The 15,938-nt window shown below is 35.0% G+C and overlaps 2 protein-coding genes across 2 annotated transcripts in view; one reads left to right on the top strand and one right to left on the bottom strand.

Moving 5' to 3' along the window:
- The window catches only part of LOC106933288 (serine/threonine-protein kinase N2-like), a 22,666-nt gene extending 14,165 nt beyond the window's left edge, over nucleotides 1–8,501 (top strand). The window contains exons 18-19 of the mRNA XM_088008639.1: nucleotides 297–377; nucleotides 3,899–8,501. Coding sequence (XP_087864765.1) covers nucleotides 297–377; nucleotides 3,899–4,102 — 285 coding nt within the window. The 3' untranslated portion in view covers nucleotides 4,103–8,501. The remainder of the gene's footprint in view (nucleotides 1–296; nucleotides 378–3,898) is intronic.
- Nucleotides 8,437–15,938, bottom strand: zdhhc12a (zDHHC palmitoyltransferase 12a). The gene is made up of 5 exons (XM_015012428.2): nucleotides 15,670–15,938; nucleotides 14,206–14,339; nucleotides 13,958–14,047; nucleotides 13,267–13,433; nucleotides 8,437–10,316 (listed from the first exon to the last, which is right to left on the bottom strand). The coding sequence occupies exons 1-5, from the start codon at nucleotides 15,764–15,766 to the stop codon at nucleotides 9,983–9,985; spliced, it is 822 nt and encodes a 273-aa protein (XP_014867914.2). The 5' UTR covers nucleotides 15,767–15,938; the 3' UTR covers nucleotides 8,437–9,982.

Below are 15,938 nucleotides of genomic sequence, written 5' to 3'. Positions count from 1 at the left end.
ACGCTGTTTCTCAGAAGATCTGTGATCTCAGTGGGATTTTCTTGGTCACATAAAGGTTAAAAACAACATCAATAATAGGAAATTGTGACTTATTCTCGTATTACGTCTTTGTTCTGCTAAAAACAATTTATTTAATGTATTCTTGAACTGAAGTTGTGGAGAGGGGGCTGCAGTTGGCTCTAAAACCCCAACAAATTCTACCTGTCTTCCACCAGGAGGCGCTCTTTGTTGCTGTAATTGGAATAAAAGACAGTAAAAACCTACTGGGGTCTCAACTGAATCTTTTCTGTTTTTAGCTGCTGAAGAAGAACCCGTTGAAACGACTTGGAGCCGGAGAGAGAGATGCAAACGAGGTCAAAGGAGAGAAATTCTTTGAGGTAAATCGCATCAGTTTCATTTTCTCCAACAGAAGTTCAGCCATGACACTTTCAAGCTATTAAATATTCGCATTATGAAAGAAACACATCGATTTAAAGCCAACCAATGCTGCTGAGGCACTTTAACCTACGACCTTTGGGATGAAAGCTTGTTATAATCCTCACACTTTTTCAAAATGATCGACCTACGACAAACATATGTTTATTTATAAATATATCGAGAATTCTTTATATGCGTTTGAAAGTGATATGTTTTTATCTTCCTGCTTGGTCCAGCTCTCCCACTCATTTTTATACCTTTTCTCACGTGTAAGAGAAACGAAGGCTAAAAATGGGAGTTAACTAGCTAAGTGTAGCAAAACCAGCTAGTTTTAGCTAGCTAAAGTGTAGCTAGCTACACTTTGCTACCTAGTTTTTCTGAGATTAAAACTAGGTAGCAAAACTACCTAGTTTTGCTATACTTAGCGCCGTTGTTTGTGCACTTTCAGCAAAATGCCCCTTTTTCTTATTTGTTATAATGGCAGTTGGCAAACAACGAAAGGTAGAGTTGGGTAGTAACTAGTTACATTTACTTGATTTTTTAAAAAATTTACCTTAACCTCCTGAGACCCGGGCTTTTGTTTGATGTGCATTTTTTATGTCTCCTTACTATTTGGGATTAGTATGACCTAATTTTAGTTGAAATTAAATTTTAGCTTTCTATGTGCTCTTGAACTATGCCAAAACCAATGCCCTCATATGAGGACAGTGGGTCTGTTTTTGCATATACATTTTTTCCTTGCCATTTGGGATCATAAGGACCCAATTAGCCTAAAAATGAAATTTTAGCTTTCTACAATAAGTGGTTATCTCAAAACCTAATGTCCTCATATGAGGACATTGGGTCTATCTGTGTGACGATAAGACCATTCAATCAATGTTATTATTTACATCTGTGTTTCACAGTATGTACATTTACGCTGCTTTCTGTCCAGACTTTCACAATGAAGCCACCATTGGTTAATAAAGTACAAAAGTTTATTTTATATTGCCAACAAACACAAAAGTGCAAATAAAAGTGCAGCTTTTGCATGGAAAAGTGCAAAGTTTATGAACTTCATTATGAACATGTCATAGTAAACTCAAACAAACATTCAAGTATTCAAGTAGTCCTACTGGCCTCCATGAAAGGCTTCATAGCAGTTGCGCCAACTTTGCAGGCAAAGGAACACATTGCATGTCAGACAGCGTACACGGGATTTCCCAGCGCAGCCTTGTTGTCTGCAACGCATCGGGTTCTTGAGATCAGCAACTTGCAGATGAGCAGCAGAAGTTGTGCGCGCTGAGATGTGGGGGATTGGCGTGACCAGGGCTCTTTGGCCAGGTTGTGGACAGCATGCACTCTCTTCCTCTACATCTGTGACATCACACTTGTTGAGGAATACCTGAGCCACGTCCATGGGGAACGCGAGGAACGTCAAGATAGCCTTTCTTGGGGTACCATGTTCTTGATGATCTCTGCGATACAGCAGCCAGCTGTTGGCCAGAGCAAGATCCATAAAGTGCATAAGCATGCGAATTGTCCACTTCTTAGTTCGCACGCTTATCCTGTAGTAGCTCATCATTCTGTCTGATAAGTCGACCCCACTCATCTTTGCATTGTACTCCTGTACAATATTTGGTCGTCTGATGGTTAAGTAGCATTTGTCCTTCTTGAACCACCGCTGGCAGGTATCCTCTGGCTCCTTAGCGTGGACAGCAGAGCGCATCAGGACCGGCTTGTTGTCAAACCATTTCACAACATTCAGTTTCCCATCTCCCCTGACAACTGATGCGGAGGTACCTCTGCCTTGCTGCTTCATGATCTTGTCACTTGGAAGCTTCTGCATTGCTTTTGGGATCCTGTTCTTCATGACTGTACCAGTTAGGTACACCTAAAAACAAAACCAATTAGATAATCTCAAATAATCTCAGCTTGAAGAATCGGTCGCGTCTCATTGTGTCACTAATGGCAGGGATTTTCAGGTTAGTGGACCAGAACATGCGGATTTGTGGGTAAGGGATGCAGGACATCAAGATGGATGCTCCAAAAAAGTGGTACATCTCTTCAATCGATGTGTTGAGAGATCTCCCACTTTTAGCTAATGACATAGAATTTGTACAGTCGGCAAGGACTTTCATCAGTTCTATGTCAACGTACTGTTCCATGTACTGCACCGGCGACATATCTGCTCTCTCGTCTTGTTGTTCATCAGATCCTTGAAATTGGACTAAGACAGGGTTGAATGGAGCAGACTTCCAGTACTCTCTATTTACATTTCTTGGTCCTGGCCTGTGACCTTGCACATCCTGGTCAGGTTCTTATAATAAAAATACAATACATTTTATTTGCAAAATACTCAACATTTTGAACGAAATAAAGTGCTACAGAGCAAAAACATGGGAACTAGGTTATGTCTCACCATCATTCTCAAGATGCTGTTTATGTTGTGGCTCACTCGCATCGCTGTCAGTATCTTCACTTATGTCAGCAGAATCAGGTTGATAATCAGAATCAGAATTATCAGGTTGCTTCACATGGAGCTATTTCATCCTCTTCACCACCTGACAAATCTTCAATCTCAGAGACATTTTCGATTGCTTTTAGCAATCGTTCAGTTCTTGAAAAGGACATTCTCCCTGTAATGATAAAAATGCACAATCTATTTCCTTGTAATAGGAAATAAAAACTTGCTCCACTGGCAAATTATTCTACTTATTTTTTAGTGAAAGTTCACTTGAAACAAGTGGTGATTGTCTAAAAACACATTACTTTTTGGAGGATGAGTCTTATTTTAAGTGTAATAAGACTTATTTTGACTAGAAATTAGACATTTTGACTAGAAGTAAACACAAATGCTTTTGGAAAAATTTTACGTTTTTGCACTGAAGCTAGACCTGATGTCCTCAAATAAGTACGTCATGTTTACAGACGTTGTAGCTTGCTAATATTACTCAAATATATCAAATAAGCATGCTATGTGAAGCTAGAGACGTTATTGTGCATAAATAAACTAGTTTCAATCATAAAATTCGATTAGGATTTTTACCTTGTCCATGTTTCTGTCGGGAGCTGCCGTAGAAGATTTTCACTGTCATTCCCGCCATGCTGTTTTTTTTTTCAAATGAGTGTAATTTCATTATGAGACCACTAGGTGGTGCAGGCACGGCCCCCAGATGAGGACAATTGGTCAAAATTCTTACAAATTAAGTATCATGGGGCAGAACAGCAAAAATGTAATGTCCTCATATGAGGACGCGGGGTCTCAGGAGGTTAAAGAGTATTTTTACTGAGCTGAGCTTAAATGATTGATCATTTCATCAGTTACTCGGTACTTGAGTAGACTTTTTACCAAATACTTTTTTATTCTTACTTGAGTAATTTTTTACTTTTACTTGAGGAAAAAGTAGTTCCACTCTTACTTGAGTAATTTTTTGGGTTCTCTGCCCGCCTCTGTTTCTGGGGAAGTCTGACCCAGTTTGACTTTGTGCAACTCTGCTAGACCATCGACTGGGAAGCCCTGATGGCCAGGAAGTTAACGCCGCCGTTCGTACCGTCGATCAAAGAGCCCACAGACGTCAGCAACTTTGACAGCGACTTCACTCGGCTCCAGCCGGTCCTGTCTCCGCCCTCCAAGCCCTTCAGCCTCTCGGCGGAGCAACAGGAGGCTTTTGCAGACTTTGACTTCTGTGCTTTGCATGGTTGAGCGAAGGACCAGAGACGCCACGGGGAAATTATTAGCGCCAATTTGTCGGCGTTACTGCCGGTAGCAGGTAGCAAACCAGTACCAAATATGCATGTTGCCAAGTATAATCATCCAGTGTTGACTTCTGTAGTAGAGTTTGCAAGAACACTGATGTTATTTGTTCTAGCGCTGCATTAGCTGGTGAATACGGAGGGCTATTAGGGCCTGTAGAAAAAATTAATTCAGAATTATGAGGAAAAAAGTCAGAATTCTGAGATTAAATTCAGAATTCTGTGATTAAAAGTTTAAATTCTGAGTAAAAGTCAGATTTATATGATTCAATTAATTTATATGATTCAATTCTGAGATTTAGAATTTTGACCTGAGATTAAAATCAGAAATTTGAGATTAAAAGTATAAATTCTGATATTAAAAGTAAAAATTCTGAGATTAAAGTCAGAATTTTGAGATTAGTATCAGAACTTTGAGATTAAAAGTCAGGATTCTGAGAAAAAAAGTCAGATTTGTGGGAATAAAGTCAGAATTCTGAATTTAAGGTGAATATTTTGAGATTAAAGTCAAAATTATGATATTAAAGTCAAATTTTTTTATTTAAAATCATAATTCTGAGATTTAAGTGAACATTCTGGAAAAAAAGTAAGTCTTTTTCTTCCAGTGGCCCTAATGTTCTTCCGTAGGTCAATATTTCAGTGAAATGGTGTACAGCTAATCCTCACTATCAGCCCTTTACAAAGCCTCACTTTAGACTCTGGTAACCTCGGTTTGCTCTTGATTGTTACACCATTTAGACCTCAAGATAAATTAGGCATAGCGCAGCTGAAAGTGGTATTGATCTGTTTTGACAAGCAGGACTTTCATCTTTCAAATCAACTTAAATCTCACCGGCTCTCATTTAAAGAAAGTCTCCTGCCCCAGTGTTGACAGCATCTTTGAATGAATCAGTCATTTACAGACAGGACAAAGCTATCGATGCGAAAACGCTCGGTGGGCGCGCAGTCAACAGCTAGCTGTTGATTAGGTGATCGATTAATTATTTTTAGTCAAGCAGAGTACGTGCTGGTGGACATTATTATCACCTGTGTGGAGGTTTAAACTGTGATCCAACTTTATAATCATAAAGTAAGCTAACATGTTGGTCACTTTATGCCGTTAGCTTAGCATTGTTTTTGTAAAACATATCCGCTCTAATCAAATACATTGGATCCCTGAAGAAAATATGACATTATATAATAGTTTGTAACATTTTTTTAGTTTATTTTTCTAGATTAGTCTAACGAGAACAAAAATACGTCCTAAATAACTGTGGAGATGCAACACGTTTTTACTAGAGATGCGTTGAAAATGTTCACTCACTCACTCTTCTTGCTACATAAAGAAGAAAGTTGCAGATAAGGTGCATAATTATGCTGGAATATCCCCAAATAATGTTCCACCAGTGGAATGTACTGAATTATAATCCTAAATCTGAGCTGGTGGAACGCATTATTCAGCTGTTTTGACTTAAAATTGGCCTACTTTAGCATCTTTATGATGCTAACAAAAAATTAAAAAACTATCAGACCTGCTGGTACTTTTAGTGATATTGTGTTGTGGAAATTCAATGCTACTTTAAAACTCCTAAAACCTTCATTTGTTATAATGCCTACATTTAAAATCAATACTGTTTCTTTGTTATTAAGTCATTGTGGAAAGTCCAATGAGTGCTAGCTTGACTATGAGAAGTTGTTAGCTTAGCTTTGATTCGCTGAGGCTGTAAAACACCGAATCTCCATATTTACACTTAAATAATCCCAACCAAAACATAAAATAAATTCAAATTTGTAAAATATATATACTTATATTCTAACTTAGTTGTAAATTATTGCTAATTTTAGTGCTCCAAGGGGTAAATAATCAGTTGTTCTTTTTTTTGCTCAAATCAATTGTGCAATTTGTTTAAAACTATTGAATATTTGACATAACTTTAGGCTTATAGCTACACTTTGTGACTCACACAGTTGTCTTATCGTCAGAGTGTTACAAAGTTTCAACAAAATTACAATATATTCATTCATTTATCTAATGTAAATAAATGAGTTACGTTTATTTATACCAAACCAGCCAGTTACAGCCTTTTAAGACAGATTTAGCTTGCTTTGTGGCCTTTGCTTATTATCTTTAGTTATTTACAGTTTCCTTTATGGGGACCTTCTGCTGCCGTTTCTATGCATCACTGTGAAAGGCTTTGCTCACTGCCTTGAGAAACAAACAAGCTAACCCAATGTGTGATTTCAGATCAAATATATTTCACATATTAACTGTAGCAAAGACAAGTCGTAACATATCAGTCCCTTCCAGACCGTCTGGTTTATGTTTTTGCTACAACGCCATGGTTAGCTTGTGCACTAGAGATTCTGTAATAGCGTTATAAAAGAAGCCATAGATAATGTATTATAGCCATAACTCTAGCTAAATGTCTGCATATTTATTTTTGCAAGTAAAATGCTGTCCTACTGAGTTTGGCCTGGTAAGAAAAAAAGAAACAATAAAGGGCGTAAAAGGGGAAGAATGCTGATATTTTTCTTTAAATGCAACATATTTCCAAAATAATAAATTTAAACTTTACATTTAGCTATTTTGTTTTTATGTCAGTTTATGAGACATTGATGAAATCATTTGTATTCATTCAAAATACAAAAGGTTTAAAGCACCAAAGCACTTTAACCTGCAACTGTCTTTTACATTTTGATTTGCTGCATTCACAATATCTATGGAAGCCTATTCTTGCCATAAAAGGTCTTGGTAGAGACGAACTTTAGAGATGGCTTTACACCAACAACAAAAAAACCCCGTAATTTTCATGATAATTCACATGAATTGTGACTTTTATTGTTGTGGTTATGAATTTAAAACTCGAAATTGTGACATTGAAACTCAAAATTATTTCTTACTGCTAAGTAATAATTAAAAGTAGGATTATTACTGCTTATGATTATAACTTTAAAGCTTGAAATTATGATTTTGTTGTCATGATTATGACAAAGGTGAAATTATGACAATGAAACTAACAATTGACATATTATTTGGATTGTAACATTAAAACTCAAAATTATGACAGTAAAATTTTAAATCATTTCCCATTTGGATTATGATGTTAAAACTCAAAATTACTTACTTTCATGATTATGACTTTAAAACTATAAATTATGATTTTTATTACTGTTATTATAACTTTAAAGCTTATAATTACAAACTTTCTGTTGGGCTTTTATATTTTCTTTTAGGCAGAAATGGGCTTCCATAGAATGCAGCATAATTTTAACTAAAATTTGAAATTCTTCCACTTGATTAACAGCTCAAATTGACAACATTTAAACCCAGATTATTGCCAAAATATACGTTCATTGACAAGAAATTGACAAAAAAAGTCAAAAGTTTCCCATAAGGAATAACAAAAACTGACAAATACTTTATCAAAAGTCTTGAACAGGTAACTCCATCTATCAAATATCCAGCAGTCTGTTTTGATTTTGGCATTTTATGCATATAGTCTTGAATTGTAGTCCTGCTGGACTGTAATTCATCTAACAATAATTGATAAATTCTTAACAGCCGACACAAATAAAATTATTTTCCTTCTCCTTTCCATTTCAAACATGTGGAATCTACAACAGTCGTGGCTTCTCCTCTCTTTCCCGACACAAAAAACAGAAATGTAACTTTAAGAAATGAACGGTTTACTGTTTAAGGAGCAACAGAAAGCCGACTGGACTGAAGAAGAATAAAGCTGTTAAATCTAGAACTCAAAATTATCAGGAAAACCGAAGGATTGCTTATCGTAAAATTACAACAGTTTTCGTACAACTTTATTCTCGTAATATGACTTAATACGACTTTATTCTCATATTATTGACTTTCTCATGCGAGTTTATTCTCTTAATCTTATTTTTATTTGTTTTTTAGTATGGCCCTAATATTTTCAACTTGTTCTCATGCTACTAGATTAAATTTGCACAAAACCGTGTCAGTTTATATTATCTGTGAAAATTATCCCTGAAAATGAAAAATCAGATTAAAGTTTTCAGAATATTATCCTTTTCATTCGTCAGCAATTCTGTTTAAGGAATCATCTGCTTTGAACCAAAACCTCCACATTTTCTATTCCTCTGAAAGTCGATGTTTTGGCTGTTTGGTTCAGCTGACGCAGGAATCTGTAGCGAAACATTTAGGAAACTGTTGTAGCACTTTAAGTTGCCGCTGCTGAGTATTACATGTTATATATGTTTGTCAGAAATGTATTTAAATGTCAGTGAAGCATCCTGAGTAGGAATGTACAGATGTACTCGATCTCAACATGCATATCAAATGTGTTTTAATGTAATTAATAAATACAAAACAAATAAGTACAGTAAAAAAAACATGTTTGCCTCCTTGTTTTCATGTTAAACAGCTAAAAATAAATTACTAATACAGGCAGTTGGAGCTTAAAAGGCATTTAGTGTTGTAATGTTGAGCAGACCTGAGTATAAAATAAGGAGCTTTTTTCAGACCAATAATCTGCTTTTTCACATGTTAAAAAATAACCAACAAGATTATTAGCTGTGTTTATAAAATACATGTTTTGACGTCAAACCACCCGTACAGAGACACACTGGTGACGACGTTTCCTGAAGTCAACTGTAAATACGGGAAAAGGTCTCGACAACAAACTCGGTTTGGATTGGATGAAGACAAAAACGAGACGTTTTGTCTTTGTTTTCAATGATTAAACACAATAAATTTAAAGCTTTAAAGTTGCTTTTTTAAAAACAATAATACTGCACAGAAATACTTGAGTTATTGGGCCTTTAAGAAGTCTGCACTGCAAAAACACAAAATATTACCAAAGTATTTTTGGTCTAATTTCTAGTGTAAATATGTTAGTACACTTGAAATAACTTACAAGTAACTTTTAGGAGCTTGTTATAAGCCAGTAATATTGATGAAACAATCTGCGAGTGGAATAAGAAATTTTGTGCCATATTATGATCAGCAATATGGTAAAAATGTCTTATTTCACCTATAATGAGGTTAGTCACAATAACAAATTGAACTGGACGATAAATTGACCTAGAAATTATTGCAACGCAATAATACTGATGTTTTGAGGCAATTTTTAAGTAATGCATAGATAATGGCATAATAATGCAAGCTCACCCTCTCAAAGATTAATAAACTTTCATTTTTTAAAGTACACTTAACACTGGATCTGGAAGATATTTTAAATATTAAGCAATAAACAATTAGTCGCATATTAAATTTAAAGGAGCTCAATAATTTCCATTCTGAGGCTTAATTTCAGTTTAAATTTTTTTGAAGGGATATTTTGTTTACAGACTTCATAATCCATGTAATGAATGGTTTTAGTCATTTATTTGTATTTTTTTCTGAATATTTAAAATATTTTCCAGTTCTTGTGTAAAATGTTCTTGACAAAATTAAAGTTTTTTTTTATCTTTAAAAGGACAAACTTGCATTATTATTCTATTATTATTATGTTACTTAAAAATGGTCTCAAAACAACAATTTATACGATTATCATCAATATTAGTGAATTATTGGCTTACACATAAGCTCCTATATCTTGCTGAAAAGTTACTTTTAAGTTTGTTTTGTCTTATTGTAACATATTTGCAGTAGAATAGACCAAAAAGAAAATACTTGGTAATACTTGTAACTCCCTAAAGTGATTTTAATCAACAGTTTTCTCAAACTTTTAAAGCTTTATTTGTAATTTTTGCTGCCTCTTTACTCATTTTCAGAACCCTTTGAATAATAAACAGAAAATTTGGCTCTTTGGAAGCGAAATTTATAACAAAAATAACTAAAATTCTCCTGCAAAATGTCAGTACTTCCTTCGTTTTAAAATTCGTTGAGTTCAGGCGGGACTTCTGTGGCGTTTTTCTGGTAGACCTGCTCCCACATCACCGTCCTGCAGATGCAGAAGAAATCCCAGAGGTTGCAGAAAACGCCACGGTCGAACGGGTTCTCCTCGCCGCCGCAGTTCTTCAGGTAGGAGATCCGGTGGCGGGACATGAACTCCCAGGTGGTGCAGTTGATGGAGACGAGGTAGAGGTGGCAGCCCAGCAGCAGCAGCACGACGCCGGAGAAAACCCCGACCACGGCGAGCGCCGCCAGCAGGAAGCCGTTCGCCCGGAACCACAGATCCCACGTCACGCCTGGAGAAACCCCCGAGCTGGAGCAGAAAAGCAACAAAAACACAAGTTAGGGACTTAGAAAATAGACAAAAAAAAGGAGCAAATTTCTGCTAAAAAAATAAATTGTATGATTAATATCAGAAACTTTCTGGAAAAAAAACAGGACATTTCTGGGTTTAAAAAGTTGAAAATTTGAGATAAAAAATCTGAAACTTTCTGGAAAAAATAAAGAAATTTGTGGGTTTGAAAAAATTTTTAATTTGCAAGAAGAAAATCAAAAATTTAGAGTTTAATCTCAGAAATTTTATAGAAAAAATAAAGATTTTTTGAGTGTGAAAAGTCAAAAATTTGAGAGAAATGGGGGAGCTGTGGTGGTGCAGGGGCTAAGCACAACCCATGCATTGAGGCCTTAGTCCTCATGCCGGTGGTCGCAGGTTCGATTCCCAGCCTGGTGACATTTGCTGCATGTCTTCCCCCTCTTTCCTCTCAAACTACTTTCAAATAAAAGCCATTAGAGCCAACAAAAACTTTAAAAAAATAAAATTTGAGAGAGAAAATACATGGAAATTTTTGGGTCTGAAATTTACTAGTAAAAAACTCAAATTTTGAGATTAAATCAGAAATAAATTTAAAAAAAGGAAATTTGAGTCATTTAAAAATGTTCTTGTTTTTTTTTTTCAGAGAAAAATATCTGAAATTTTCCAGAAAAAAACTATGAAATTTCTCATGTCAGTCAAAAATTTTAAAAAACAACAAAAAAAACTCAGAAATTTTAGTTTTAATCTCAGAAATTTCCCATAAAAAATACAAGTAAATTTGTGAGTTTGAAAAGTCAAAAATTTTCGAGTGAGTTTGTCAGAAATTGGCATTTTTCCATTTGTGAAATTTTATGGTTGATGTAAACGCAGCTTGTGAAGATTTAAATAAGCGGAGTTGTTTTGAATATAATCTGCTTTAAATGATCCGTATCTTAGAGTCTGGAGATCCAGCTTCCCTCAAGACGTCACAGATAAAGAGACCCAAAGGTTGTTTACTGTGTCTTATGTAAGGCACTCAGGTATCAGTCAGGGCTGATTAATCAGATTTCCTCTGTCTTCTTCTGCTTCAGGTTCTGATTCCCAGTGATTTTAATCTAACAGATGATTCTAAAAACAGTTTGTTCACTTTTCAACCACTTTCAAGGAAAGTTTTCAAACTTTTCCAGCACCACTTAGGAAATAGTGAGTTTCAGCTCACTATTTTATATCATTCATTACTGTTATCAGTCTGATCTTGTGTTAATATTCTAAGGTAAACTAAAATCTAACACAATTTTATGTTTTTAAATGTCTTTCTTACTCTACACCTACTCTAAAATAAAATCTCTAAAAAAATATTTCTCATTAAATTTAGCTGTCAATTGGGAAATATAAATAATTTTGTTAAATCTAATTGAGCTAAAACAGAATAAATTAGGTTTGATTTAACTTCAGACACTGAGGAAAAAATCTGTATGATCTTTGTTTTTAAAGAAATTAAGGACTTTTAAAACCTTTAAAACGTTGAATTGAAACTCAAACCCTTGGAGATTTCAGAAAACACGATAAGGTCTTGTGTTTTTACAGCCTCCACTTTATGTGACTCTTGACCTGCTGGTGATTCTCTCGAAGGTTTTATCCTCGACTGTTTAGTCATTTTTAATTGTTTTGTCTTAAACATCAGAGCACATTTAGTTTTTTTAAACTTAAAAATGCTTTTTTGTTTCTTTTTTATAATTATAACAAACAGCAGCAGATTGAGCTCAATAAAATTAAAATGAGATAAAAATTGTGATCTGAATGAGGCTTTAAGGCTCTTCTGGTCGTTTAAGCTGGAAACTTTTGGTCTTTGACATGCAGATCCCATGATTGTTCTTGAACAAAACCTTGCAGCTTTCTCTTACACAACCTGCTTTCTCTAAAGATCAGCACGAGTTACCTAACTCAGAGAGACGCAGAGCGATAAAACCGCACAGCTTCCCTCACTCATCCTCCTGAGTTTCCTTCAACATGTTATGACGTCACAAAACATGTTCATTACATTTTTTAACAAAATCATTCGTAGATAAGTGGATCTTAATCTGTTCAGTTCTGCATATTTTGAGCTGCTTTCAGAATGAGATGTTTTAGGGCCTCTGTCACTTTAAATCCAAGTAACCTGCAGATGGCCACGCCCCCGACTCTACCTTTACACTCACACATTAAAATGTCTGCAAACTGTGACTGTGTTTTAGGGCCACTGTACATTTTTAAAAACTGTACATTTCTGCAAAGAAAATATCTCAAACTTTGCGGTTAATCTCAGATATTTTCTATAAAAAATTGGCAGTTTATTGAGCTTGAAAATATTTCTGACTTTTCAAATTCAGAAAATTTCCAAGTTTGAAAAGTTTCTTAGTTTGAAAAGTCAAACATTCTCGAGTTGTGAAGTCAGAAAATTTCCAAGTTTCTTAAAGAAAATTTCTGACATGAGTCCCCAAATTTCTGAGTTTTTGACTAGTAAATTTTCAACAAACTGATATTTTCTTGAGTTTCTTTCTTAAAAATTTCTGAGATTTTTCCCCACATTTCTGAGTTTTCTTCTACAAAATATTTAATTTTAAAACTAAAATTCCCACGTTTTTTCAAGAAAACTTCTCAGATTAATCTCAAGATTTTTCTCTAGCAAATTTTTTATATAAAAAGTGAAAACTCAGACATTTCCTGTTTTTTGTTTTTAGAAAATTTATTTTTCTTGGACATTTTTGACTTTTCAAACTGAAACTCCCTTGTTTTTTCTGGATGATTTCTGAGCTTAATCTCAAAATTTTATTGAGTTTTATGGTGGAAATGTTCTTTTTTTCCCCCTTATTTTTTTTTAAGCACTTGGGCTGATTTTAGAAGCAGTTGAGACCCAAACGGAAGAACACAAATGTTCAAAATGTGAATTTTGCATGATGCTAGAGTATGTAGAAGTGCCGAGTGGACATACAGAGCAATGTGAAGGGCCCACAGCAGCACCAGCAGCTGGACCAGCAGGTAGACCACGAACCATCGGTGGTTCCTCTCCCCCACGCAGTTCTCGATCCAGGGGCAGTGATGGTCGAAGCGCCGCACGCAGTGTTTGCACGTCTTACAGTGCTTTGCTCTCATTGGCTGCTGCTCAGGACACACACAGCAAGACAAACACGCCATTTTATTAATCATGCAGTCACAAAAACAAACTTTTAATTCTTCACATTCTGTCACATTCCAACCAAAATGATGTATGTTGTTTGAAATGTTTCACAAATACAAATCTACTACTGATTATTTTATTAATCAATTATTCTGATGATTAAACAATCGGACAAAAAAATTGCCACGTCATTCATATTTTATTTAACCTCGTAGGCATTTTTGTAGAATTTTAGGAATACATTAAAAGATGCAAATAAACAATTCAATTTATTTTTTAAATAAAAAATAAAATATTTTACTACCTATAATGCACCAACATAGCATTCCTTTACTGAATTTGAACAAGGTGAAACAAAAAAAAAATCCAGTTGATCAAAAGCAGCAGATATCCAGAGATAAACTTTGAATAAACCAACAGATTTAACCAGCAGGACGTGAAGTCAGCTGGGCGGAAAGTTTTAGTGGCGGATCAGAAGTTTCTGGAGCCGGTGGGGACCGGTTACCTGCAGCAGGCAGAACCCGCAGCGCCGCAGCCGAGGGGTCGACGGCTGAGGGATCATCGACTCCATTTCTTCATCTGACCCTTGACCTCCCTGCATACGAAACACACAGATGTGGGTCAACATCTGACACCCAAGCCCACGGCGACCTTTCAGCTGATAAACTGTGCCTCAAATAGTAAACACTATTTATATCCTTGCTGCCTGCTTTTTTTTGTAAGGAAACACATTTTTATTAAATTTATTCTAACCTTAAACGTGTCGGTGAGGACAAACCCAGGATCCATTAAAGAGACGGTGAAATACAAAAGCACTGACAGCAGGACGAGCAGGAAGAACAGCGCAGGCAGCAGCAGCTCTCCTCGCTCCTCACATCGCCGCAAATCTGCACACACATTTATTTCTTTCATGAGACACAGTCAGACTTGACCTTTGACCTCTTTCTCAAAGAATAAATGTGATATTTGTGTTTAATTCTTTATTTTGTTTAAGGATGTTTAGCTCAGTAAACCTGGAACAGATTTTGCGGTGTGATGGACTGCAAATCAAGAATACAACGGCATTTTAGTAAAAGTAAATCTCTGCCCAAAGTTTTTTTAGATTTATCTCAGAAATTTTGTTTAAAAAAAACTCAGAAATTTCTGAATACTAAAAGTTGAAAATTTGTAAGTTTTGGAAATTTTATGAGTTTCAAAAGTCAAACATTTTTGACTTTAAGTCCATGTAGAAAATTATCAACTTTTGAAACTATTTTTTTCTTGAAAATGTCTGAATTCACACAAATTCTCAATTTTTGGAGTTGAGCAATTTCTTTTTTTTTCTGAGATTAATCTCAAAATTTCTGAGTCTTGTCTTGCTTTTTTTTTACTTTCAGCACTTAGAAATTTCCTTGTTTTTTTCTAGTAAATTTCTGAGATTTTCTACAAAATTTTAACATTTCAGGTTCAGAAATTTCCAAATTTTTTCTAGAAAATTTCTGACTTGTATGGTGGAAATTTACTTCTTTTTATTCCTAACTGCATTGATTCTAGTGCCATTGTATAAGAATGACACACATTTAATTTGAACATTTAAATCATCTTACATTGAAAAAGTGAGGTACAACACATAATATTTGCCTTTTAATAAGCATGCTTTTTAAATTATCTTTAATTTTACCGTAAATGATACTCCAACAGAAGACTTTGGCACACCCAAATCTACTTTTTATTAAGTTATTAAACTTGGCTAGAAATAAAAAATATGACTCAAGAAAGTGACTCAAATTTTGTTCTTAATGAGAATTTTCTTCATTATTTTCAATTGATCCCAAATAAAAAGAAAATTAAAACTGAATGTCTTTCAGATTTTCAATGATTTACAAATTCATTTTCTATATAAAATTTGACAACTTTATTTGTTTAATAAATAGGATCTCATAACAGTTATTAAATTGTCATACAGCAGTTGTTGTCAGTCAGAGGCTTTTTCAGATTCGTTGCAAGACTGACTGCTGCAGGAGAACCTTCCTGCCCACATCATCGTTATCCACCATTTTTTTCTTTTCTTTTAATTGAATTGCTTTGTTTGTTGTTCAACAGCAAAAATATTAATTATTCATTTAACAGAACCTAAGATGGAAAACTCAAAACACCTCTAATTAATCGGACTTAAATATTCTTTATTATGACAGAGACATTGCTGTACAGGTAAACTGATGGTTTAAATAAACTCACCTGTGTTGTGCAGGAACAGAATGAGGGTTACGACCCAGGTAAGCACGGTGTGACCGACCCGCACCAGAAAACCCGACCGGAACAGACTCTGGACCATCCTAACAGCAACACGACCTCCGGTAAGGTCCTGACTAAACAAACAAAAGAAAATCACAAAAAGTCTTTATCTGCCCCACGAAATAAACGTAAAACCCATTTTGGAACTAGCTTCACTAATTAGCCCTCACTGGAAACCCTTAAATTGAAATACTTCCGTGTTTTGGTATGGT

This window comes from Poecilia mexicana, unplaced genomic scaffold, assembly GCF_051168715.1.
Source record: "Poecilia mexicana isolate PSO_F unplaced genomic scaffold, ASM5116871v1 scaffold_9, whole genome shotgun sequence".
Lineage (NCBI taxonomy): Eukaryota > Metazoa > Chordata > Actinopteri > Cyprinodontiformes > Poeciliidae > Poecilia > Poecilia mexicana.
The sequence above is the reverse complement of the archived record's forward strand: the minus strand, read 5'-3'. Positions and strand labels throughout refer to the sequence as shown.